The sequence below is a fragment of the Cryphonectria parasitica genome (genome assembly GCF_011745365.1).
Source record: "Cryphonectria parasitica EP155 unplaced genomic scaffold M406scaffold_7, whole genome shotgun sequence".
NCBI lineage: Eukaryota > Fungi > Ascomycota > Sordariomycetes > Diaporthales > Cryphonectriaceae > Cryphonectria > Cryphonectria parasitica.
The window spans coordinates 1,845,792-1,868,805 of record NW_024468915.1 but is presented as its reverse complement, the minus strand read 5'-3'; the positions used below and the strand labels follow the sequence as shown (position 1 = coordinate 1,868,805).

General features: G+C 52.5%; 8 protein-coding genes across 8 annotated transcripts; 3 read left to right on the top strand and 5 right to left on the bottom strand.

Moving 5' to 3' along the window:
* Positions 1-5,590: 5,590 nt before the first annotated feature.
* M406DRAFT_72594 (uncharacterized protein) lies at positions 5,591-6,229 on the bottom strand (the record flags this gene model as incomplete). Its single annotated transcript, XM_040925552.1, has 1 exon — positions 5,591-6,229. The coding sequence occupies one exon, from the start codon at positions 6,227-6,229 to the stop codon at positions 5,591-5,593; it is 639 nt and encodes a 212-aa protein (XP_040773586.1).
* Positions 6,230-9,090: 2,861 nt separating this feature from the next.
* Positions 9,091-11,968, top strand: M406DRAFT_357530 (uncharacterized protein). Its single transcript, XM_040923701.1, has 2 exons — positions 9,091-10,480; positions 10,742-11,968. The coding sequence occupies exons 1-2, from the start codon at positions 10,012-10,014 to the stop codon at positions 11,020-11,022; spliced, it is 750 nt and encodes a 249-aa protein (XP_040773585.1). The 5' UTR covers positions 9,091-10,011; the 3' UTR covers positions 11,023-11,968.
* Positions 11,969-12,590: 622 nt separating this feature from the next.
* Positions 12,591-13,604, bottom strand: M406DRAFT_294344 (uncharacterized protein). The gene has a single exon (XM_040919130.1). It carries the CDS (start codon positions 13,016-13,018, stop codon positions 12,806-12,808), a length of 213 nt encoding a protein of 70 aa, XP_040773584.1. The 5' UTR covers positions 13,019-13,604; the 3' UTR covers positions 12,591-12,805.
* Positions 13,605-14,103: 499 nt separating this feature from the next.
* On the top strand, positions 14,104-15,035 carry M406DRAFT_352840 (uncharacterized protein; the record flags this gene model as incomplete). Its single annotated transcript, XM_040922717.1, has 3 exons — positions 14,104-14,199; positions 14,317-14,429; positions 14,504-15,035. The coding sequence occupies 3 exons, from the start codon at positions 14,104-14,106 to the stop codon at positions 14,748-14,750; spliced, it is 456 nt and encodes a 151-aa protein (XP_040773583.1). The 3' UTR covers positions 14,751-15,035.
* Positions 15,030-15,642, bottom strand: M406DRAFT_357528 (uncharacterized protein). Its single transcript, XM_040923700.1, has 3 exons — positions 15,612-15,642; positions 15,469-15,554; positions 15,030-15,381 (listed from the first exon to the last, which is right to left on the bottom strand). Exons 1-3 carry the CDS (start codon positions 15,631-15,633, stop codon positions 15,241-15,243), a joined length of 249 nt encoding a protein of 82 aa, XP_040773582.1. The 5' UTR covers positions 15,634-15,642; the 3' UTR covers positions 15,030-15,240.
* A 360-nt stretch (positions 15,643-16,002) lies between these two features.
* Positions 16,003-19,169, bottom strand: M406DRAFT_280743 (uncharacterized protein; the record flags this gene model as incomplete). The annotated part of the gene is made up of 2 exons (XM_040918418.1): positions 16,003-18,302; positions 18,350-19,169. 2 exons carry the CDS (start codon positions 19,167-19,169, stop codon positions 16,156-16,158), a joined length of 2,967 nt encoding a protein of 988 aa, XP_040773581.1. The 3' UTR covers positions 16,003-16,155.
* Positions 19,170-19,590: 421 nt separating this feature from the next.
* Positions 19,591-21,330, top strand: M406DRAFT_347588 (uncharacterized protein; the record flags this gene model as incomplete). The annotated part of the gene is made up of 5 exons (XM_040922311.1): positions 19,591-19,610; positions 19,672-19,770; positions 19,888-19,967; positions 20,022-20,318; positions 20,376-21,330. The coding sequence occupies 5 exons, from the start codon at positions 19,591-19,593 to the stop codon at positions 21,143-21,145; spliced, it is 1,266 nt and encodes a 421-aa protein (XP_040773580.1). The 3' UTR covers positions 21,146-21,330.
* Positions 21,331-21,550: 220 nt separating this feature from the next.
* Positions 21,551-22,758, bottom strand: M406DRAFT_72588 (uncharacterized protein; the record flags this gene model as incomplete). Its single annotated transcript, XM_040925551.1, has 2 exons — positions 21,551-22,627; positions 22,711-22,758. 2 exons carry the CDS (start codon positions 22,756-22,758, stop codon positions 21,551-21,553), a joined length of 1,125 nt encoding a protein of 374 aa, XP_040773579.1.
* Positions 22,759-23,014: the final 256 nt, after the last annotated feature.

The following is a 23,014-nucleotide window of genomic DNA, read 5'->3' as shown; positions in this document are numbered from 1 at the left end:
ATCAACTAAGAAACGAACAATCAAGCCACGATGATACAACCGGCTCTACAGACAGTCACCAAAAGGCGTCCATGAGACATTTCGATATCAGCAAGACTGCATACTCAAGTAATCACTATTGATACCGGTCACCCAGGTGCAGCACGAATTTACGAATATGAATGACACGCCGTATATAAGACAGCAAAGTAAAGACTCATCCATAGCTTAATTATTTTACGCATCTATAGTTGTTAGGGGCTATTAAGGTCGAAATTGCGTTGACTATTTACCGGAATAGCTCCCCCGTACTCTCAAGACTCATTCATATGCAATCACATATTCAACAGACAGGTTAGTTGTGGAAACGCTGAGACTGGCCTTTCTGACAATTAGGATAGACTGGCTACTGTCTGTTGAGGCCGTGAGCACAGTTTCCCTTGCTGCGGCGTGTAGAGTATCCTCGTCTGAATGGGATGTGTTCTTTCCCTCTTTAGGAAGCTCTCTTCGTCTTGCAGGAATACGATCTGCTTAATGCCACTTGCCACGTTGCCTTTTCTTTTTTCTTCTTTCCTTTTCCCCCTTTGAGATGTGGTATCTCGGCAGATGAACCCGCTGAACAAGACAAGTTCGCGTCAAATGTGGTACGCAGCCTTTCCGGGCGCTCGCAAGATGACGGGCCAATGGCATTACCAGTTCGAGGTCCGACATCACGGGCATGGACCCCCTCGCACAGAAAGCAGGCAGTCATGCAATCCTTCACTATACTACGTCGATCAGCCTCACTGTAAAGGGCAGTGCGAATTGCCACTTTCCTCGCTGTGGAGCGGACAGGACTTGACGCAAATAGGAAGAAGGGGTGATTTGGAAACGTTAATGTATCTTCACACTGGCGATGTAGTCGATCTCGGGTACCCAAGCATGCGGAACTGGATCTATCCGTGGTACATTATCTCTTCAAGGCCTCTGAAACATTTAACGACGAGTAGTGGCTCAAAAGGGACGGAGGGCAAAGTGTAAATTGTCCAAAACTTAAAAGGAAGGTTTTGCTTCGACGCCAGTACCAAAGCCAACTTCAGAAACCAGCAAATACTTCCTTCACATGCCGGGCTGAAATCTCCAAAGATATCTCCAACCAAGTGACTGGTCACCTACCACACGCAAAATGCTCGGTCCTCGGCATTCCCAGAGTGCCATCGAGGCGACGTCCTGGTCCATGGTCCATTGGGACGCCAAGCAAGATGTCACAACTCGGGCAAAGCTTCTCACCCGAGACAGGACGAGCAACCATGCCACACACATTCCCATACATTCATGTGTCGAGGGGGGCCACACAACAGGACTACTATCAGCAAGACATGTGAAGCTAACGCACGACTTGTGTAGTAGATTGACCGGTTTGGACTGTGAAGTGGTGCAAGTGCGTAGCGTTCTAGACCACTTTAGCATATACGGACCGGTAAAGGTTATTGTGCTCAGATATGAGACTTGTGTTAGATAGTGTCAAATGTGGGGCAGTGAACTCATCGGGGTGAAGGATGGGTGAAAAGCCAGGTCATCGATTTCTTGCACTAATCCTTCTAACTATCCTGGGGCCAGAGGTACTGGTGCACCCGTTTCTATAGGAAAAGTACAACAAAGGGCCGGCTAGCCTGAAACCTAGTGAAAGGGCCCTGGTGTCAGGGGCCTGAAAGGCCCTTTCACCCACATGAGACCAATGCCTTTATTCCGACACTCCCTCCCAGCCAGCATCGTCGTGATGCTGGCTGCCGTTCTCTTCAAGGTCCTCCATCCCAGCCATTTTGAGGAGCCTCTGGTATTGGCCGGGCTCCAGCGGCTTGGTGAGGGCATCCGCGATGTTCTCCTCAGAGGGCACATAGTGGAACTTCACGTTCCCTTGTGCCACCTCTTCACGAACGTAGTGGTAGCGTGCCCTGATGTGCTTGGTTCTATTTGTAGTTTCCGACTTCTCGATGATCTTGAGGGTGGCCTGGTTATCCGTATAGATTGGGATCGCTTGGTCCACCAGGTCGCCTTGATCTATTTCGATGAGGAACTCTCGGAGCCACGCTGCTTCCCGTGTAGCAGCGTTCGCGGCGTAGTATTCAGATTCGGCCGTTGATTGAGGGATCGAGGTCGTCAGCTTGGAGGCCTACGAGATAGGTCCTCCTGCCAGGGTGAAGACGAACGCGATCGTGGACTTGCTGGCATCTCGATCGTCGTTGTGTGAGGCGTCGCAATAGCCTTCAAGGGTCAAGCAGCCGGCCTTGTACCGGATGCCACGGTTCTTGGTTCCTTGGTAGTAGTGCAGAATCCTCTTCACAGCCTTCTCGTGGGCCTGCGAGGGGTTTGATATAAACCTGGCCCATACACTCGCTGCAAAAGCAGTGTCAATCCTCGTGATGCACGACGGGTAGATAACCGACCCGACGATCTGTTGGTAGCGCCTACGGTCCTCAGTCGAGGCCTCCTTGGTGTTGCGTACGGCCTCAGCCATAGCGCCTATGGCCACAGGGGTGATCGCTGGCTTGCATTCGCCCTGGCCTCGTTCAGCAAGCATTCTGGCGATATACGCGTTCTGGCAGATGGTCACATCGCCGTTGGGCTGTTGGTTGATCTTCACGCCTACAAACCATTCAGCTAGGCCTAGATCAGTGACTTCGAGCCTCTCGGACAGCCTCTCGATAAGCTGTTCGCCCAGTGCTTGCTGGTCTGGCCGTAGAGCGATCAGGAAGTCGTTAACAAACGAAGCCACGATCATCTTCGTGTTCTTGTTGAAATAGATAGCTGAATCGCTCACCAGCGGCTTGAAGCCTTCAGTCTTCAGTTCCTTCTTTGCCTTGGTCTGCCAGTCGTATCCTGCCTGCTTGAGGCCATATAGAGGCGCTATCAGCTCAATCACTTTAGCTCTTGTATATCCCATTTGTTTCGCTGTTTTAGGGTGTTCGGACATATAGTCAGCAAGGAGATCGAACTGTTCGAGGAAAATGCGGTACTCGAGGTCGCCGTGCAGGTACGCTGCCACGAAGTCGATCTGAAGAATCTTCCATCCTCTTGCTGCTGCCAATGCCATAAGAATCCGCCACGAACTTGAGCGCGCTGTCGACGCGAAGATCTCGTTGTAGTCGATGCCTTTGATCTGGGTATATCCCTTCGCCACGATCCTCACCTTGAGCTTTGCAATGTTTCCTTCCAGATTGCGTTTGCGGTGTGGGATAACCTTCGCCTTGACCAGGCGGCCAGCGCGCGCTTCCTCGCGTTCTCTGAACTTGATGGTGCCTGTCCTGATGAGATTCTCGATCTCCTCATAGGCGGCCTTCCTCCAGGCTATTCCCTCCTGAGGATAGCTTACGGCTTCTTTGATGCTTTCTGGATCTAGCTCGAACTTCATCGCGAAATCGAACGATTTATCGAACGTTTGGTTAGTTGGATCGAAGGCGAGGGTGTTGAATGCTTGTAGGTAGCTAAACGCGAAATTTTCAGTACACTCTCCCTCCACGAGCAACTCCCACGCCTCATCAATCACCTCGTTCTCATACCAGGCCAGAGCGCCATCGTTTTGAACTGTTATCACGGCATCCTCGTTTTCATCAGGGACATCATCGAGGTCTGGGATCCTCCGCCGTCGCTCTTTTACTCCCTCCTTCTTGGGGCGGCGATGCGCTAGCCGTCTTCTCGCGTAAGGGGGCAAGGAGCGAAGAATCTCGAAGTCTTCTTCGTCAGGGTCGCGTTGCCATGCAGCAACATCGCCAAAGTCCTCGTAAAAGGTTACATGAGGGGTTCGGAGGACTCGTCGTTCGACAAACGAGTAAACGTGGAAGTTGTGGAAGCCTGGGGGCTGTTTCTGGGCGTCAGCCATCGCGAGGAAGATGCCTGGCGTGCCTTTGGCTGACAGCTTTGCTGAGCGCACTCTTCTCTGCTCAGATACGTGAATTATCACCTTGCACCCTGGTACATGGAAGGCTGAAAGGTCTGGCTTGTTATTCCTCTCCTTGTTGATGCTGTCCCAAAAGGCCTGATACGGTGTTTTGCCTTCGAGGATCTTGGTACTTGTCACGTTTAGAACCAGGACTAACTGTTCCATCAAATAGCACCAAAATACCCGTAGAACCTGAGTAAGAATGGCGAATTTTGTTGCAACGCTTATCAAGGAGAGGATTCCCCGTTCTGCGACGGGGTTCTGGTATGAATTGTATGGAGCTGTGTCCTTGTACTGGATACCTTCTTCTTCACAGAACTTCCTCAAAGCAGCTGGAACAAATTCCTTCTCTCCATCAAGCTTGATCCACTTCATCGTCCTCTGTGTCTATGTACTGAGAATTCTGATGGTTGCCTTGATACTATCCAGAACCTCATTCTTCTTGGTTCCGAACCCAACAACCTTGTATCGCATGGCATCATCAATCATCAGATATGCATACCGATATCCTCGGATCGAGATAGGGGTCACTGTGACGACGTCGATGTGGATGCCTGCAGCAGCCTCTTCTTCTCGAGCCATAGGATCGTGGGACTGGTATCGTGGGGCTGTTGCCTCGTTGCATACGTTGCACGGCAGATACTCGACCTTCTCGGGGTTGATCTACACTCCAGTGCTCGCCTCGATAGTCTTCGCAAGCCGTTCTGAGCTTGGATGCCCTAGGCGGCGGTGCCAGAGCTTGAGATGCTTCTTTTCCTCGTCGCTCAGCGTGGCCATCATAGCCTGGATCTGTTTTTGGTGCGGGCATCGCTCTTGTGGCGGATTCCCAATTACATTCATGAAGAACCCCCATCTTGGTACGTCGAGCATCGTGATCCACCCGCCTTTTCCATCGAAGAGAACGTCCTTGCCGTCAGTTCTCGAGCTGTACCCTCCGCTGAGGTACAGTCGTTCTCCGCTGAAGATGTTGATAGGGAAGCCATCGATCAGCACACAGTACATCAGTTCAACGACTCGTTCATCGATCTTCGAGTGGCCTGTCTTCAGGAGCAGCCGAGCCACGCCTACAGCTGTTGGGTACACTGGTCCGCCGCCCGTCATAATAGCTTCCTTCCTATCGATCTTGATCCATCAGCCTGGAAGGTACCAGAGCTCAGTGTTAACGATGTGGATATCAGAGCCTGTATCGTACAGCCAGCGGTTCCTCAGGGCAGGCGTCAGGCTGTTGCTGCTGTATGTTTGGGCTACCATTGCCATCTCAGGGCCAGGCATACCATCTCCTTCAGCGGGTCTATCGATAGCCTCGAGATGGCGGTCCAGAGCCTCGCAGATGCGCTGCCAGGAGCCCTCAGGAGTCGATGCGCTTACAGCACAGCTTGTTGGGCCTCCAATAGGGTGATTGAACGGGTAAGAAGATGCAGCCTGGTTGCTGGTTTGGGCGCTCTGTTCAGACAATGCCTGGAACGCTCCTCCTTCCTTGTTTTGATCGCTTTTCCTTCTCTTCTCTCCCTTACCATCGCTGTTATCTGGGTTGTAAGCGCCTCCGCCCTTTTTCCGGCACTCCCTCTTGATGTGGCCCTTTTTGCCACAGTTATGGCATTCTACATCCTTCTTCCAGCTGTCTCGTGTCTTCGAGCCTAAGGTAGAGTTCATCGCCTTCTTCCCCTCCTTGCCTCCGCCCTTTCCAGCCTCTTATACCACGAACTCGTCGGTGAGGTCGCTAATTAGATCTGATAGGGGGGTAGAGGGGGTCGTCCTGAGGGTCGTTCTGGCGCGTGCTGCCCACTCAGGGCGGGCTTGGGAGACGCCTTGTACAAACATCAAGCATGCAAGGGTGCCTGCAAACAGCACATTCGCTCCGTGGATATCGGCAACGAGGCTCCTGAACTTTGAGCAATACTCAATAGGGTCGTTTTTGAGCTTCAGATTCATCAGCTCGCAGAACCAGAACATCTGGCTAGCAGGGCCTGTAGTGCCGTACGTGTCCAGCAAGGCCTGCCAAAGCTCCATGCCAGAGGTGATGTTAGCGAATCGCTTCAGGATATCCGTTGAGATTGTCTTCCTGAGCCTCACACCCAGGCGCTGATCAGCCTTAGGCGTGAGGACTGCATCCTCGGCTTGTGGGATGCCAGCCAGATCCATCATGCTGGCTACTGTAACCTTCCAGGTGCGATAGTTCGTCGCTGTCAACATCTGGGTCTTGTCCAGCTGGATCTCAGTCCAGTCGACGTCTTCATCCTTGATAGCTGGGCCTATCGTAGCCTCAGCCCTGGCCTTGGCTTTCGCTGCGGCAGACCTCGTGGTCACACCCTCGGCCTGCTCTGGGTCCATGCTGTCCGGGGACCCGGCGCCGCGCCGGCGAGGCTTGCGATAGTGTGTGAGGAAACGTGTGTGTGGCTTGAGCTAAGCCGGGCTCATAACCTGTCAAATGTGGGGCAGTGAACTCATCGGGGTGAAGGATGGGTGAAAAGCCAGATCATCGATTTCTTGCACTAATCCTTCTAACTATCCTGGGGCCAGAGGTACTGGTGCACCCGTTTCTATAGGAAAAGTACAACAAAGGGCCGGCTAGCCTGAAACCTAGTGAAAGGGCCCTGGTGTCAGGGGCCTGAAAGGCCCTTTCACCCACATGAGACCAATGCCTTTATTCCGACAGATAGAAAACAATCACAAAAAATAGTGAGACCTCTGGGACTGCTCCTCAGGCGACGAAAGGGAAGAATAGGAACGGGCATAGAGGCATCTGGTCATTTTCGGGGCCTGGCGGTGGAGAATCGAAAGATGGTGCGGGGGACTGTGTTGTTTAGACTGGTAGAGTTCCACTGAGGGCGGCTTGACATGCAGGCCAGTGACCTGCCTCCATATAACGGTACTGTAAGGTAGTACTGTAGGCGGAGACACCCTGGTATTCTGCTCCCTGTTGCTTCCATGAAACCAGCCAGAGATGGCGCTGGCAACTGTCTGGCTTTTCCTGGGCTGTCCTGATGACCTAACGAATAAGAGCAGAAGGCTTGCTTAGCACATCTTCTAGTCGGCCTTCTGCGACCATGTCTGGCGATAGCCCAACACTCTTTCGGCGCTTGTTGCTCTCTTGAAAATGTGAGCGGCTGTGGAGGGTAGCAATCTTTCCCTCGGGTTGAGCGGAGGGCAACAGCGGAGATAAGATCATTAGACTCTCGCTGCTGTAGCATTATCTGACGTGCATCGTTGACAACGCAGGCTTTGTGCTGATCTGTTCGAGAAGGATGGCCAGTTGGCAGATCCTTCGAGCTGTCCTCAACCTGACGGGAGCAGGATCATTAGCCACGATCCTGTTGAGATGGAGTAGAAGTTAACTGGGAGTTTGGGCTGGCTTCCCACTACCTCCACGGGACGGCTGTCAAATGGCGGACACCATCTCCTGCCCGGTCGCATATATTAGCTTTGAGACCTGTCGTATCTCGTCTATTGCTGTAGCCCACGTATACAATTATGATTGGAAGAAGCGGACAGAATCAAAGCCCCGCCTCGCATGACTAGAGGGCGCTTGAGCATTCTCTGACACGCAGGCTAGAAATTCAGAGTTGCATGGCTACTGCACAAAGGATGCATGCGGCTGGGCGCGAAGGTAGCAGACGCAAGCGGTAAGACTGCATCGTGGTGGTGGTCCTGCGCTGCCACGACTCACACGACTTGGGGTATACACCCGGACATGGGCTGCTACGCTGCAGTACCACATAGTACTACGGTAGCATGGCCTCTACCCACAACAGCAGTAGCAGTATAACAATTTCAGAAATTCGGATTGGATCGAGGGCTAGAATGCCCACTAGGTTTGGCGTAGGTGCCGAGTAGAGTTTGTCCTTCCAAGGCGCTATTTCTATCGACCCACAGAAGAAACAAACGCAAGGACTCTGGGCGGATACATAGACTTCGTGACTTTGTGACTTGGTAGACTCTTTTTCCCTTCTTGAATCGGCAATCGCAGGTCATTTTGTTATTGAGTAGATGGAGGATCGCCCAGGGGAAGGGGCCATTTGATGCAGAGGCCGGGTATCCAGCACGTGCTCGGTGGGCATGGACTGTACTGTGCTGTATGAAGGCCTTGCTCGGTAACAACGGCAAATGGACGACGTGGACTGTTGGATGCTGCAACGTTTTGTAGATCTTCTCTCGTAATGCAATTTGCTCCCTTGGCTAGTACGCCAGTGTCTTTGCCTACCACACACACATAAAGATTACGTATGCAGGAGGTTGGTGGGTAAAGATCATCAAGGGGTTAGGAGGAGTCAGAGCACAAGGAGGCGAGGACGTAGATATGACATATGGCCGATTGATGCATTAGATCGAAAGGATGGGCAGGAGGTCGGTGGCGTGGGGAAGGAGGACTATCGCCCAGCAGCAGCTACTGCACTGCTGCAGAGTACTAAAAAGGTACTAACAGTAGTACACAGCCAGCAAAAGCCTACGGCCCCCCCTACCGTTCCTTCCTTCTTCTATCCCCCTTATCGATCTTTACCCCGCAATGCTGCTGATTGGCCCAAGTGGTGCAGAACGATGTTATGACATAAGAAATATGGGTCAATCTAACTTTTAGCGCCAGCTGCCTAGGCGGGCTATGGTGGGCCCTTACCCCAGATGCACGGACGGAGTGGACCCTCCCTTGCTCTTTACGCATGTTCTATTGGTGCAGACCGAGAAGATGTCAGCAGGGGCTGACCCTCGCTGGCTTTTGGCTTTGGTCAGTGGCCCAGGTACTGCTATCATCACCCGCCCAGCACCGGGCTCCTTGCCTTTTCAGATGAATTCTAAACAGATCGCATCAAATTCAACATTACTATAGTACCAAGGTACGAAAACTAGGCCAGTCTTCCCCTTTTTCCGACTCTCCTTTTTGATTTCCATCCAGTCTTGTCAAAACTTTTCCTTCTCAACAAAAAGCACACGTCCGCCGTCTACGCGTCAGCCATCAAAGTCGCCACTGCAACCGGCATTAGGCATTAAGACTGTCTCTGATTCAGAAGCAAACCCCTTGACTTTGATTATCACAAACCTTCATCACTTGTCATAAATCAAAAGGGATACGCCAGGACAGCTGTCTATTTCCCCCTGCAACCTGCAGCATTCTCGAGTTCAAGCAGACAAGAACACATGCCATAGGAGTTCTAGCCGGAACCTCCGGACACGAAACACTGCATTCCGTACCCCACCCACACGCATTACAACGCAGCATTTGAGGAGGGGAGAGAAAATCATTCATCTTCGACGTGTCCTTGACTGCCTCTTTCAAATCCAGTCCCACTGGGTCACTGCTCTCTCTACCTCTGTTCTGAGTGCCGGCCACGACAAGTCCGCATCCACCCAATCGCAGCAAAGAAGAGGGGCTTTTCATCTCATAACAACAAGCGCGACTCAAGATCTCATTATCCACCATCGACTATTTCACCTTTTGATCTAGCCCAAAAAAACCGGGGTTCTGCACTGGAACGCTACTGTTTCGTCCAGACCATTTCTCAGCTGATCGGCAGATCAGCTTGCCTCCCTTCCATCGACTCTGCAACCCAAGCCATCAAGCGGTTTGGTCGAGTTGAGATTGAGCGGCGCAATCGTCCCGTGTTTTCTGTGCCGCGATTGCCTGTCATCATTCGATAGCGGGAACAAAGGACAACGGGCGGCGCCAGAAAATCGGAGCATCCCTCCCGCCTGTGTCTTTACTTCGGCAGTGTCCCTGGTGCAGCCAGCAGCGCCTCGAGGGTCCCACTTCAGGCCTGCTAATCCACTGCACCAAGCCCCCCACCACCCCCGGCCTTCAATGGTTGCTTGGTACCATCGTTCGACCCTGTGGCCCCAGTACGACCTGAACAAATTGGGGCTTCTGCAAAGCTGTGCCAGCATTTTATAGCACAGTACAGCACCACCTCACCACCGTTACGTTTCACCTCCACTCACTCTGCTTCCGACGTCGCACAACACTCGAACCATCCTCCGGAGGATCATACCAGGCAATCGTCCCATCGGAATTCACAATTGCTTCTGGACTTTCGGACACTTCCTCCAACCTCTCGTATCCTCTGTATCCACCAAATAAATAAAAATCTCACTCGAGCCCTCCCAGGCTCCAACGAATTCTCATCATGTCTTCAGACAATTCCAACTCCAACAACAACAATAACAACTCGTCCAAGCCGCCTTCGCCTCCACCCGCCGATATGCAGCGTCACCGCCGTGGTTCTCTCACCGCCAGCAACCCCTTCTCCCAGCTCTTCACCCGGAGCAACTCTGTTGCTACCGCTGCTGGTACTCCCGTCTTCCCCAGTGCCATCACCAGTGCCGCCATCCAAGAGCAGCAGCGTCGAAGGCTGTCGCTTTCCACCGCCGCGACGCTGGGCATTACTGGGACATCGCCCACCAGCGCCTCCAGCCTAGCCCGCCGGGCTAGCATGTCCACCAACTCTGACTGGGACGAGAATGCCATCGAGGAGGAAGACGCACCTCCCTTCACCGCCCGTACCGCTCCAGTCAGTCCGTTCAATCGCCGCGTGAGCTTTGGCACCGCAGCTGCTATGCGTCGCCCTGGCGGCTCCAGCCCTGGATCAGGCAATGGTAGGCACACCGTCCAGTTTCCTTATGATACAGCTTCTCCTTCCTCTGGGGGCCGGCGGGGCATCAATGCTGTGCTCCCGACGCCTCCTCCTGGCAGCGCCGCTCCTGCGCCTGCCCTGGCTTCAGCGACGTCTTTGAAGACCGTCAATTCTTCTACGGCGCAGACACAGCCAGGCAGCACTGGTGCCGCTGCTGACTCGACTGCAATACCCCGCACTCGTCCTAGAGCCACTTCTGACTTGTTCTCTCCTACTCGCTCAGACCAGGGCTTCAACTGGTCAGAGCAGCTTAGATCTCGCGCCGAGAGCTCCGTTGCCACGGGTTCCCGTCCATCCTTCTCTTTCGCCTCCGGCCTCACTGGCTCCCCACCTCGCCCTGGCATGACCTCTCCTGGGAGCACCCATGATCGTGCCAGATCCGTCTCTGAGATGCCGGCTCCTCCTGCCCAGACTCCCAAGCCTCGATCTCCCCGCGGAGATCCTCGGCCCAAGCCTGACCACTTTCAGGAGAGAATTCTCAAGGGTGATTTCTACATGGATTGAAGAGGATTTCTTGGCCAGATTATGAAACACCACGACGAGCTTTGTACGATGTTTGGCGAAACAAGCACGACCAAGATTTGTTCCATCACGACTGGGACAATCATCATCAATGTTTGTGTGTCAGAACATGACTGAACGAGAACCTACGCGCAAACCCTGTACCCTTGTGGGGGTGGTCACAGGAAGGCTCAACAGCACTATGACATGACCCCCCTCGATACCACCACTTCTGACATCCTGCCGATCTCGACGGCATCATCTCATGAATACTTTGTGTACGATTTTTCTTCTTCGCATGCTTCTAAGCAAATGTCTCCTTTGTCATACGGGGGAATGTGCTTTGAGATGAGATCTCCTTGATCTCGGGAAGAAAAGGATGAATCAATGGCAATTCGTGAATATGCCCCGGTGGAGACGCCGAACTGGCAGAAACCATATGGCATTCTCGCAGACGGGGGAAAACCACCAGATCGAATGTCCTGGCGTTGGTGGCATACGTCTTGTCTCAAGGGAAGCCATGTACAAATGAACTATCAAAAGAAAAAGAAGGAAAGGGAGGGGAAAAAACAACAACAAAAAACCCATGCACTGGAATGTTGCGTATGCAACGTCCTGATGAGGCACGATGGAAGGCATTCGCCGCGGACACAGAACGGTTTCATTTGAGCATCAAGACTGGCTGGCTAGTTTGCTTCTGAACTGGACTTGAGGTCACCGGATCATCAAAAGGACGGAGCACTGAGGCCGAGTTGGACGGGACAATCAAGGAAAGGGGCATTGGTTGAGCGAGGGGGATAAGATACAACAATAAAATCAAGGGATATTCTCCCGGCGTTTCGGCCCCCTCTTACCACCACAGATTGATGCAAAATTGATTGGGGCTAGCATATTCTGAGATAGAATCTTGCAATCCAAGGTCCAAGTTTTTCAACAGATTTTGCAATTCAAAGCATCGTGATGTAAACTGTAGACTTGATTGGCGAAAGTTGACGGCTAGAATGCAATGAATGCTCGCTTTTAGAGTTATCAGCTGTATCTTATCGTACGGGTGCATATGTACAAGATGTGTGTATATATATACACAGAAGGCCCTCGTGGCTGAACCCCACTTCATAGTCGCCTCAGTTCCGAAGGAACACCACAACAAAAAAACAACTTTCTTAGCAGGCACACAATGCCGAACACAAGCTCCTGACGACCGTTGACATCTGCATGACACTCAGCTACTACTCCCTAACGGACTCCCTGAAGATAGCCCAATAGATGTCGAACTTGTCGGGTGAGCACCTAATCTCTTCCAAGATGCAACACGGCATTTCGGATCAAGTATGAAGGTCACTATGGCCACGCTGTTGCCGCACAAACTCTCGTATACGGAAATTTCTCATGTATAGCCAGGTTTGAGATGCTTGTTGTCCTGATGTAGATGGCAGCGTCCTCACCGTTGATTCTTGGAATATGGAACCGTCTTCCATACAAGTGTGCTCTCTCATGCTTTGATCATGAAGATCTAGTCTGATGTTAGTAGGCAGGTCTACATGGAGACTCGCTCGAGAGGTAAAGAGTCATCATACCTGGTTCAGTGCTGCTGGATCCATCACAGCAGCTCGCTTCTGGGCTATGAATCTCTTCCGGGCGAGATGTCGGTGTGGTACTTCGGATACTGGCGTCGATGTGCCGCTGGCGGTGGGTGTAGATGCTTGTGTAGAAAGTGGTGTAGGTTTGCTCGAGTCGGCCTCGTCATCTTTCTCTGCCTTTCTCTTCTTTTTCTTCTGCTTGGTGTTTAGGTCTGACCCTTCAGATGGAATTGTATCGTCGTTCTCCTTCGTTCGCTTGCGCTTCTCCTTCTTGTCCTTCTTGGATTTCTTTCGGCTCGAGGCGTCCGCGTCTTCGTCTTTTGGCTTGGCTGTCTCCTCATCGCTTTGAGATCCGGATCCACCCTCCTTGTCTTTCCGCTTCTTCTCCTTCTTTTCTCTTCTTTTGGACTTCGAGTCATCCTCGTCCTCGTCCTCAGACTTCCGCTTTTTAGACTTCTTCTCCTTCTTGTCTGTTATTGTGCCGTCCTCATGCTCGGCTCTCCTTTTCTTGCTCTTTTTCTCCTTCCTGCCCTCGACGGCCGAAGCAGTAGCCTCCTTCTCCTTCTCTAGCTCGTCCACTAGAGCCTGCACCTTATCGCCGACAAGAAATCCGCCAGGCACAAACCTGACGGTCCCCAGCTTCCTCTCCAGATACCTGTTCACTCTAGCATCTTCCCGCTTCTTCCTCTCGACGCCTAGAAAATCCTCGCTCTTTCCGTTCAGCCGGCCGAGCAGCTCCTGAAGGGCATCCAGGCCGGTACACTCGTCGCCATGGTTTCGTCGCGCGCCCAATCCCAGGTTGTCGTCCTTGAGCACAGCGCGGATGTGGCTGGCACTCGCAGCACCGTAGAACTCGGCGTGCCCGGCTTCTCTAGCGCCCAGGTACTGACCAGGCTCCCAGCCCTGAGAGCGCAGGATCTTTTGGCCAAAGGTATCGGTGTTGCGGGACCAGGCCGTGTTGTTCGGGTCCTTAGCCCACTTGCGCTTGCTGGAAGGAGGAGAGACATCTGTGAGCAGCAAACCTCTGGATGGAGAGAATGGGTTAAGGATCTGGAGGGATCAATCTTACTTCTTGGTACCGGCGAGACCCATGGTGGCGGTGGTGGCCTGCTAGGGGAGGAGGAAGCAAGAGGGGGACGACGGCCTTGTGAGTATCAAGGGACTGGAGTCGGCAAGTTGGGACGTGGAATTGATTGACTTGGTGTACTACTCTTTACAATTTCGAAATTTTTAGCGGCAAGGGTCAACGCTAGGCAGGCGCGGCCGGGGCCCCCCACAAGCCGTTCTGCCGCTGCCCGCAGTGGGGTTGGCTGCCACCGCACTTTTCGTGTCTTCACATGCTTGGAAATGCATAACTCCTTGACTGTATTTCCTTACTGCCTAGAAGGAACCATATCAAACAGCGTCTTATCAGGACTATTCTCCTGCATATTTTTAAAATAAATTGACCTCGTGAGAAGAGCGCAGATACGTTAGACGAACTGGTGAAATTTACAGCTTCAACATGGCCCTACGCAAACGCGCCGCGGCGGATGATTCGTCTAGCGAGGAGGATATCAATGTGGACAAGATGGTCGAATCGAAGCAGGAATTAGACAAGGTATCGTCTCCACGGTGATGGCGAAGATGATGACCTTGACCCTGGCGTCTGGTCTTTCTCCAACTTCCCAATGATTCCATCTGACGGCCTCTCTCTCTCCCCCCCTCTTGTGATCAGATCCGCAAAGACCGCGAGAAGAAGCGTGCTCAGCTGCAGCAAGACCTCGACAAGAAGCTCGTTGGCCTACTTGGGCACATTGAGCAAACCCTCAAGGACCATACCCAGCAGCTGTCAGTCAACTGCTCGCGAGCAGACGCCGCCATCTATCTGTCTGGTCACCGAGCACTGACTGGTGCGCTTGTAGTGCCACAATCAAGCAGCAGCAGGTCGACCGCCTGACGGCCGCGGTCGAGACACGGGACGGGATCGACCAGCACATCAGCGAGAAACTTGCCGATCTGCAGCTTGAGGGCAGAAACATCGCCGCCATGCTGGAGAAAGCATATCAACACCGACTCGAGAAGGCGCAGTCGCTTGCCACGCCCGTGTCGGAGGAGGGACAGACCCTTGGCGAGTCTCGCCCTGTCAAGAAGGCGAAGATCGAGCCCTGATCCTGTAATTATGCTGTATCGATGTAAGTGGCGGTTGCTATACACACGGCGTTATCTGGGAGTGACTTGGCGACCAAAATCTGGCGGGTTATGAAATCTCTGAGCTTGAGATGGGGACCGTTCGTCCATGGTGGAATGTAGACTGATGCGTACTGATTTTTTGAGTGGATGATACCCTTTGCTGCACCTGGGGATTTGCAATTGGCGTATTGTTTTCAGACAGAAGGACAAGACATCAGAGAACAAAGTCAATACCCAACCCGAATTTCATCGTGCATGGATGCCAATTATTGATTTATTTATTTTGTTGAGCGGAGAGTGAAATGGCCCTTTCTATTTGCTTCTTTCTTTGGTATCATATAATTGCGCCGTGACAATGCATATTCCTTTTTTGGTCGACCTGAATATCCGTTTACATCTCTGGCAGTGGATCGGGTCGCTTCCTCGCTGTTCCCGATTCCGAGGGCTTTCTCGAACGTGAATTGCACCGCTAAACCTCGAAACCAAAGCCCTTCATACAGCTCCGATATTGGTCGATCGTGGACTGGCAGTCCTTGGCTGGGTCGGCAGCTTTCGAGAAGAGCATGCACTCGTCTCGCCTCGACTTCTCGTCCGTGCAGACGCAGCAGGGCTGTGCAGAGGTAAACGACAAGACCAGGTCAGCACGGGTATCCCTTGCCACCTAAAACTTGAATTATGCCGGGGAGCAGAGCCGTACCTTGACTTTTGGTGCGACAGCAGCGGCGTTGTTATTGATCGCAGGCGCAGGCGGGGCAGATCGCGCGGCGTTGTCCGCTGGTATTGCTGGACGGGGCCCGTCAGCTGCGATCCTTGTGGTGGTATTGAGTGTCTCGTACTCACGTGTTGATATCGGCGAGGCCATGATCTCTGGGGTTCTTTTTGGTTTGTGCAAACGAGTGTGGGAAGGGTGTCGAATTGTCTGTCGAGGGAGCAGTCGCCGGTCGTTGAGAAGATGGCCTGAGAAGGCTCTATGAGCTCATCTTTTTTTGCCTGCCGTTGATTTGTAAGTGCTTTCGGGAATGCCGACTTCGGCCGAGTTAGCACTGAAAGATAGAACATAGTGTACCCCCCCCCCCCCCCAAGGTGGCTGAAAATAGAAAAAAAAAAAAGAGAAAGGATTACATTTAATTTCGAAGAGGTAAAGGAGGACCAAAAAATACTGGCCTCTACCAGGGTTGACTTGATGATCTGAATGTGACATGATTCTCCAAATTCTTATGAAAACCCATGTGACAAGTACGTTTGTATTATTTTCTGCTGTCCTGAACAAGCCTCCGGATGATAAAGGGTGCGGCGCGCCTGTGAACATTTGCCTACAGTGCTGGAATGGCCCTGACCCATTGCTCGAGCAAACCTTCTATCTTGAGTCCGCCTTGTTCCCGGATCACCCGATCATGTCGCCCATCAACAACATTCGATACTTCTCCATGCCCTCATTGATTCTCACCAAACAACCTGCGGCCAATGCCTTGACTTCCGCCTCCTCCCCACTGCCGTCTTCACCCCTGATGCCATGAAAAACCTGTACAACCCACTCTTGGGTCTCGATCACTTCTCTGCTCATAGTTTGACAGATATCTCTCATCCTGTCGCCATTGACCTCCAGCATTGTCAGTAACGCAAAGAGCATGGCGTGCGTTACTCCTAGGTCGCCGACGGCGTGCGCCCGAACACTACTCCCGAGCAGGATTCCCCACAGTTCGGTGGTCATGTCTGGCAAGGCGAGGGTGCTTGGACCCGCGGCATGTAGGAGAAGAGCAAGGGTCTTGAGGTAGAGCGAGAGGAGGAAAGGTTGGAAGATGATACCCCGTGCACGGCCGGCACTTGAACGAATGGCCGACTGGAAGCGGGCTGAGAGAGGGAAGAAGAATGACGTGGCGATGAGCTGAGCAGTTGTATTGGGGATGGCGCGGATACGAGGTTTCTCTCTGCCTTTTGACACGGAAGTGTTTTGCTGCTCCAGGCGAGATCTGAAAGTCGAGAGTTTTAGGACGTCTGGACCGGTTGCTGTGTCTGCGGCATTGGCTGCTATTGGTGCCATGAAGTCGGACGTGAGAGACTTGGAAATTGTATCCAGTGCTGTGAGAGGCAACGCCTTGAGCGTCGAGGACGACTGCAGCTGGTTGCCAGAGGTCACATCTTCGACGTAGAGCTTCTCCATGCGCTCAGGTAGCATTTTGGAAGGAAAAGACGCTGCTGATGCGAACTCGGAGGTAATGAACCCAGCCAGTTCACGAGCGCCGAGACCGAGTACGGTGAGGACCGAAACTCTCAGGGCCACCGAGTAATCACCATCGAAAAAGGTTTTGCCAAACCAAGGACCCATTTTCTGTGGTTGAGCCACGATGATGGCTATCATGCTCTGTAGTCTCAGATCGTCGAAATTTTCGATATCATATGTGTCTTGAAGTCCAACCAAGAGCGTCGCAAGCTCCTCAGCATGCTCCTTGACTTCAGTTCCAAAGTTAGCCTTCCGCCTTATTAATGTCGGCGCTGTTGTGACAGCCAGCTTTTGGCGGTCGTAATTCTCGGTGTCCCGCAGGTATGTGATGAGGCTTCGCACGTAGACAGGGGCTTTTGGTCTGTCCCTTTTTACCGTCTCTGGATCATTGTCGGAATCTTCGTCGTCATCGTCGGGCTTCTTCAGTGGTATTATGTCATCTTCCATCTCTTCATCGGAGTCTACCTCCTCAATGATAACTCTTGTCGTGCCAGTTGACGAAGCAGGTTTGGGAGTTGAGGCAGGCTTCCTTGCTTGTCTGTGAAGTTTTGTTCGATCATCTCGAACATGCAGCAAACTTGATTTCAACGGGTCTGTTGAGCCCACAGCGTCCGACAATTCGACCAAGCTCTTGTACCAAAGAGCCTCTTCCGACTTTGTTTCCTCCATCTTGAAATCGAGTCTCTTGTCGCTCTTCTCTACCAGTTGCGAGAGCGCTTCGCCAACAATCATACCTAACAAACGGGCTCTGGTTTGGGAGGCTTCAAGTCTCTTGGATATCATCTGCATGAAGGTGCCACCTCTGACCTGTAGCGCTAACTTGAGAGGTGCGAGTCTCTGTAGATAGCCAGCGCTCAGCAATAAAACTTGTGCATGTACTTCTTGCTGTAACACGGGGGTATGTCTGATGTACAGGTAGTCGCCGAACTGACTTAAGCTTTTGCTAAAGACCGTTATGATGTCGTCTTGATTCGGGGCCAGCACTGCGAGGATGGCACGCCGAATGCCAACAGCATCGCCGAGTCCAGCCCCAGTAGCAGTCGTCAACCAGGTAATCAGATGAGACCTATATTTAGGCTCATCTGCAACGAGATTTGTCACTACTCCTGCTGCGGCTGAGATGATGCTTTCGTCCGAAGGAGCACCACAGGCCCCTAGATCATTAAGGTAAGTCTCGGAAAGAGACTTCAACAGGCCGAACAATATCGTACGTTGTTGTGAGTAAGGTAGATGGTTGAATATGGCCTGAAGGGACTCGTCTCTTTGGTGTTCGTTGATTAATTCCGAAACGATAATTTTGATGACAGTTTCTGTGTGGTGTTAGCATCGTCCACGAAAGGCGAGTTTCTGACCATACCAGAGTACCCCAAGTGCATTACTTTGGACAGCAAGTCTGCTACTATCTTTTCTCCCTCAGGCTCCTGCGCTTCCTTTGACCAGGCCAGAATGTTGTGAGCAAGCCATCTCGAGTACTCTAACCCATCAGCGATCCAGCTGAGTTTGGTCCGATCTTGAGAAATGAGGGCCTCGGCTTCAGCAGAGAGCGATATAATTCGGCCACTGCCAAGAACGTTGACAAATTCCTTCGACATGATGCGTCGCTTTACGACATCCTCGCCATCAGACACGGCTGTCCAGATGCCCATGACACGGCCGTGCCCCTCCAGGATGGCGCTGAGAACCTCGAGGTCAATCTTGAGGTTCAGCAAGACGTCTGACCGCTTGGCTTCGGGAGTCTCGCCTTTCTTCTCCTGTATATGACTGCGTATACGGAGCAGTATCGCATTTAATCCGGTCAGACTTCTCAAGGCATTGAGCAAAAGATCGAGATCTGCATTGCCATCTTCCACGCATGACTCCTTGAGCAAGGTCCAATAATTTGGGACAATCTCTGTAACCAAAGTCTGGATGACCTGTGCAGCCTCGGGGCCGGGGGAGCCAATTTTGAACCCTCTCAGCTTCTGATTGTCGCAACTCAATAGTCTGAGTGCTGATATAAGGACATCATAGTCAGGCTCACTCTTCAGAGCCTTAATAACATCCTCTATTGAAGATGCTTCGAAGTTCGATGGCACAGAGGACGCCTGTGGGGGGGTCCGGTTGACGTGCTCCAGAGGCTTCTCGTCACCACTAGGCTTGTAGTAGGTACTGCTCACAGGGCTCAGGAGCTCATCCATCTTGTTAGGTCTTGTGCAGGTGGCGGTCCTGGCTACTTCGCTGCTGCCGCTGCCTCTTCATGAATGTGTCTTCTCATAGGCTGCATTTGAGGCACTTGTGTGGTCACACGCCTGAGAAGTAAAAAGAAAAAAAAACAAAAGACAGAAAGGGTGAGTTAAGCCACTGGCGACTTCCACTTGAATAAGTGGAAGAAGGGGTGGGGCTGATGGTTGTACGGAACATCAGAAGGCAGCAATTTACAGTGGGTATACTCTGTGGTAGGGCTTATCACGATAAGAGCTACAGCTACAGCTACACCCCCTCCCTACTCTCCAACATCCCCTGACAACACGCTCTCTTTCTCCCCACATTCAATTCAGCTCTGTTACTTGGGCTTTGTTATTCCTGCGAAGAGCTGAGTGGGCACTCATTGCTGTGACGATGGCAACAACTTCAAGATGGTTGGCAGACACTCTATCCACCCATGATGCTTAGTCAACACTGACGAAGAACGTTCCGCAGGCAGTATCTCGACAGGATACGAACGGTCAAGGGCCCTTTCACCGATGAAGCGTTCGATGGGGCTGTCGTAGCCGAAACCATGGACATTATGAAGATTCTGTAAGGATTTCTGGAGACCCAGAACCAGGTGCAGGCTACTGACAAGGTCCATCAGGGTCATGTAAGCGTTTTCCACAGCAGAGTACAATTCGGACTGCCTTCTTACAACAATACTAGCGGGGCCGGCGGCCTTGGGTGCGAGATACTGAAGGATCTGGCCCTTTCAGGCTTCAAAGACATACATGTAATCGACATGGGTATGATTGGCCTTCTGCTTCATTAACAATGCGCGACTGACAGGCTGGCGGCAGACACGATCGATATCTCGAACCTGAATCGACAGTTCCTCTTCCGAAAAGATGACGTGGGCAAGTCAAAGGCAGAATGCGCAGCGAGATTCGTCGAACGAAGAGTTAAAGGAGTCAAGATCACACCGCACAATAATCGCATACAGGATTTCGACGAGGACTTTTACATGCAGTTCGCGATCGTGGTCTGTGGCCTGGACAGTATAGAAGCAAGGAGGTGGATCAACGCAACATTGATCAACATGGTGGATGAGGATAATCCCGATTCTCTCAAGCCGCTCATAGATGGAGGCACAGAAGGTAAGAAGCGATGGGTCGGTCAATAGCCAAGAAAGCGTAGCTGACTGTCTGGTGCAGGCTTCAAAGGTCAATCGAGGGTCATCTTCCCTACCGTGACGTCTTGCATCGAATGCCAGCTGGATATGTTCGCGCCGCGAGCAGCAGTACCCCTTTGCACACTCGCGACGATACCTCGACAGCCTGAGCACTGCATTGAGTGGGCACATGTCATTGCATGGGACAAGGAGAAGCCTTTTCCTAAGTTAGACAAGGACGATCCCGAGCATATCACCTGGTTGTTCCAGAAAGCTCTGATTCGGGCGCAGGAGTTCAACATCCCTGGTGTCACCTATTCCCTTACTCAAGGCGTTGTCAAGAATATCATCCCCGCCATCGCCTCTACCAACGCTATCATCGCCGCCAGTTGTTGCAATGAGGCGCTGAAGATTGCAAGCTCTTGCGCCCCATCCCTCGGCATGGAGGAAAATTACATGATGTACTCAGGCAACGACAGCATTTACACATACACTTTCAAACACGAGAAGAAAGACGATTGTCCCGTCTGCGGAACCCTTGCACGGCCGCTGGATGTGAGCCCCAAGTGGACTCTACAGGACCTGATTGATACGTTGGCAGAGCGGCCGGAGGCGCAGTTGAAGCGGCCATCAATCCGAGCGGAAGGCAAGACACTGTATATGCAGTCTCCCAAGAGCCTGGAAGAGCAGACGAGGCCGAACCTGGTCAAGACATTGATTGACTTGGGACTTGAGAGTGGCTGGGAGATCTCTGTGACAGATCCTGCATTCGTGGCGACATTCAGGTTCATTATCCGTTTCAAGCCAGCCTAGGACGCTCGCATGAAGTCGGAAGAAAGGCGTAAGACGTCCGAGTCAGAGAAGCGAGAGAGGCCCACGTCCCCGGGGGCAGGGCCGCCTGAAGATGGAAAGAGGAGAAAGGTATCTCAATTGCCATGTCTGGGCGCGATGCTGGAGTCAACCAACATAGACGATAAATAGATCGCCTTACGTTCTTCATGCTTAGCAAGACTTCGGAGGGAGAGGGGAGGGGCCACTGTTGATAGCTCCAAACGAGTGGACTCCGAGTGCCTGGAGCACACAACTAATGATTGAAAAGTGATGATAAAATTCAGAGTTTCTATGGACCAGAAACGTTCTTCCTTTTTCGTACTCCTGACGCCGGACCAGAATGCTAGACAGTGGGGGAAGGGAAGAGGCTCGAGTGCCGGCCGATCACTATCGTGCCATGTACGTGAGCTGCTTCTCAAACCGCTCACACTTGGTCTTGAGTAGCTTGACGGTCTCCATAAACAACTCATCTGAGTCCCACTGGCCGGTCGACTCGATCTGAAAGATGAAATGATCTCTCTGCCGTCCCAGCTTGACCTTGTCCACAAACTCTGGGTGTCGCAAACATTCCCTGCTCACCGTGTCCTTCATGGGATCCTTTACCACTGCCTTCATCTCGCCCTCATGACCCTTGAGCTCCTTGTGTTCCCGCGCATCGCTCTTGGTAATCTTGTCCAGGCCGATCACGCCCTCGGCGAAACACTTCTGGAACTTCTCGGCGTCCGCACCGTAGATGGGCTTGGTGATGTTGATGATTGGCAGCAGGCGGTAGGATGCTGTAGCGACGGGCGAGAACTTGGCATGGTCGGCGCCGACGCCCTTGTGCATGTGCGCCATCAGGGAGATGGCCTGACCGGGCCGCAGCTTGGCGATGAGGATGTCGGGATGCACGGGCTCGATCACCTCGGTACCTGAGAAAAACTCCTCCTGCCGGCCGACGGGGACGAATTGGAGATCGCTGGCGTAGACGTGGGCATGGTTGAATAGCTTCTTGGGGTCCTTCTCGCCTGGCGCTGCATCGGGGTTGCGCGTGCACTCGACGTTGAGCTCGAGCTTGACGGTGTTGTAGTCCATGCTATTAGCAAATGGCTCTTCGTCTGGATCAGGTTTCTTGTACCACTTCATCCACTCGTGTATGCCGGTCTTGCTGCCTTTGAAAGGAATGAGGCCGAGGCGGTGGCACAAGACCTCATCCTGGATGACGGACGTGTTGTTTTCAACCCACACATCTTCAATGGCGAGGGTAGGCACCTCGGCGATCATGATGCGCCGGAACGCGTTGGCGATGGAGGCGTCGAGGCCGATGAGCGAGAAGGAGGCATCATGCTGGCCGTTGGAGTGGAAGACGACCTTGAACTGCGAGCGGAAGACGTCGACGTCCCAGGAGTGGTCCTCGCCTGGGTAGTGGCCGGGAAAATCGGTCGAGGTCACGTTGGTGACGGTTTCTGCGTTGATGCCCACGACCTGAACATGCGCGCCAGAGCACGGAAGGGGTCAGCATACCAGACACAATTGGTAGCAGCTTTTTGGGACGAGTAAGTGCTCACCTTCCGGCGATCAAGCTCCTCTTGGGTTGGGACTATTATGGGTGCCATGATTGTTGTTGTTGCTGCAGCAGAGCATGGTTTTGCTATGAGCAGGCGATGGCGAGCAAGTTTGATCATCGAGTTGGAAATTCTGGAAATTCTGGCTGATAAGATAACAGTATGCCCCACCACAGATTTGAACTGGGGGTATCCCTGTCGCTTCCCTGAAGCAGCAGAACCTCATCACTGCACTTCAATTTTGTTTCTCGATATTATCCCCTCCGCCCCCCCCCCCCAAAAAAAATTTATTATGACAAGAAAGCCC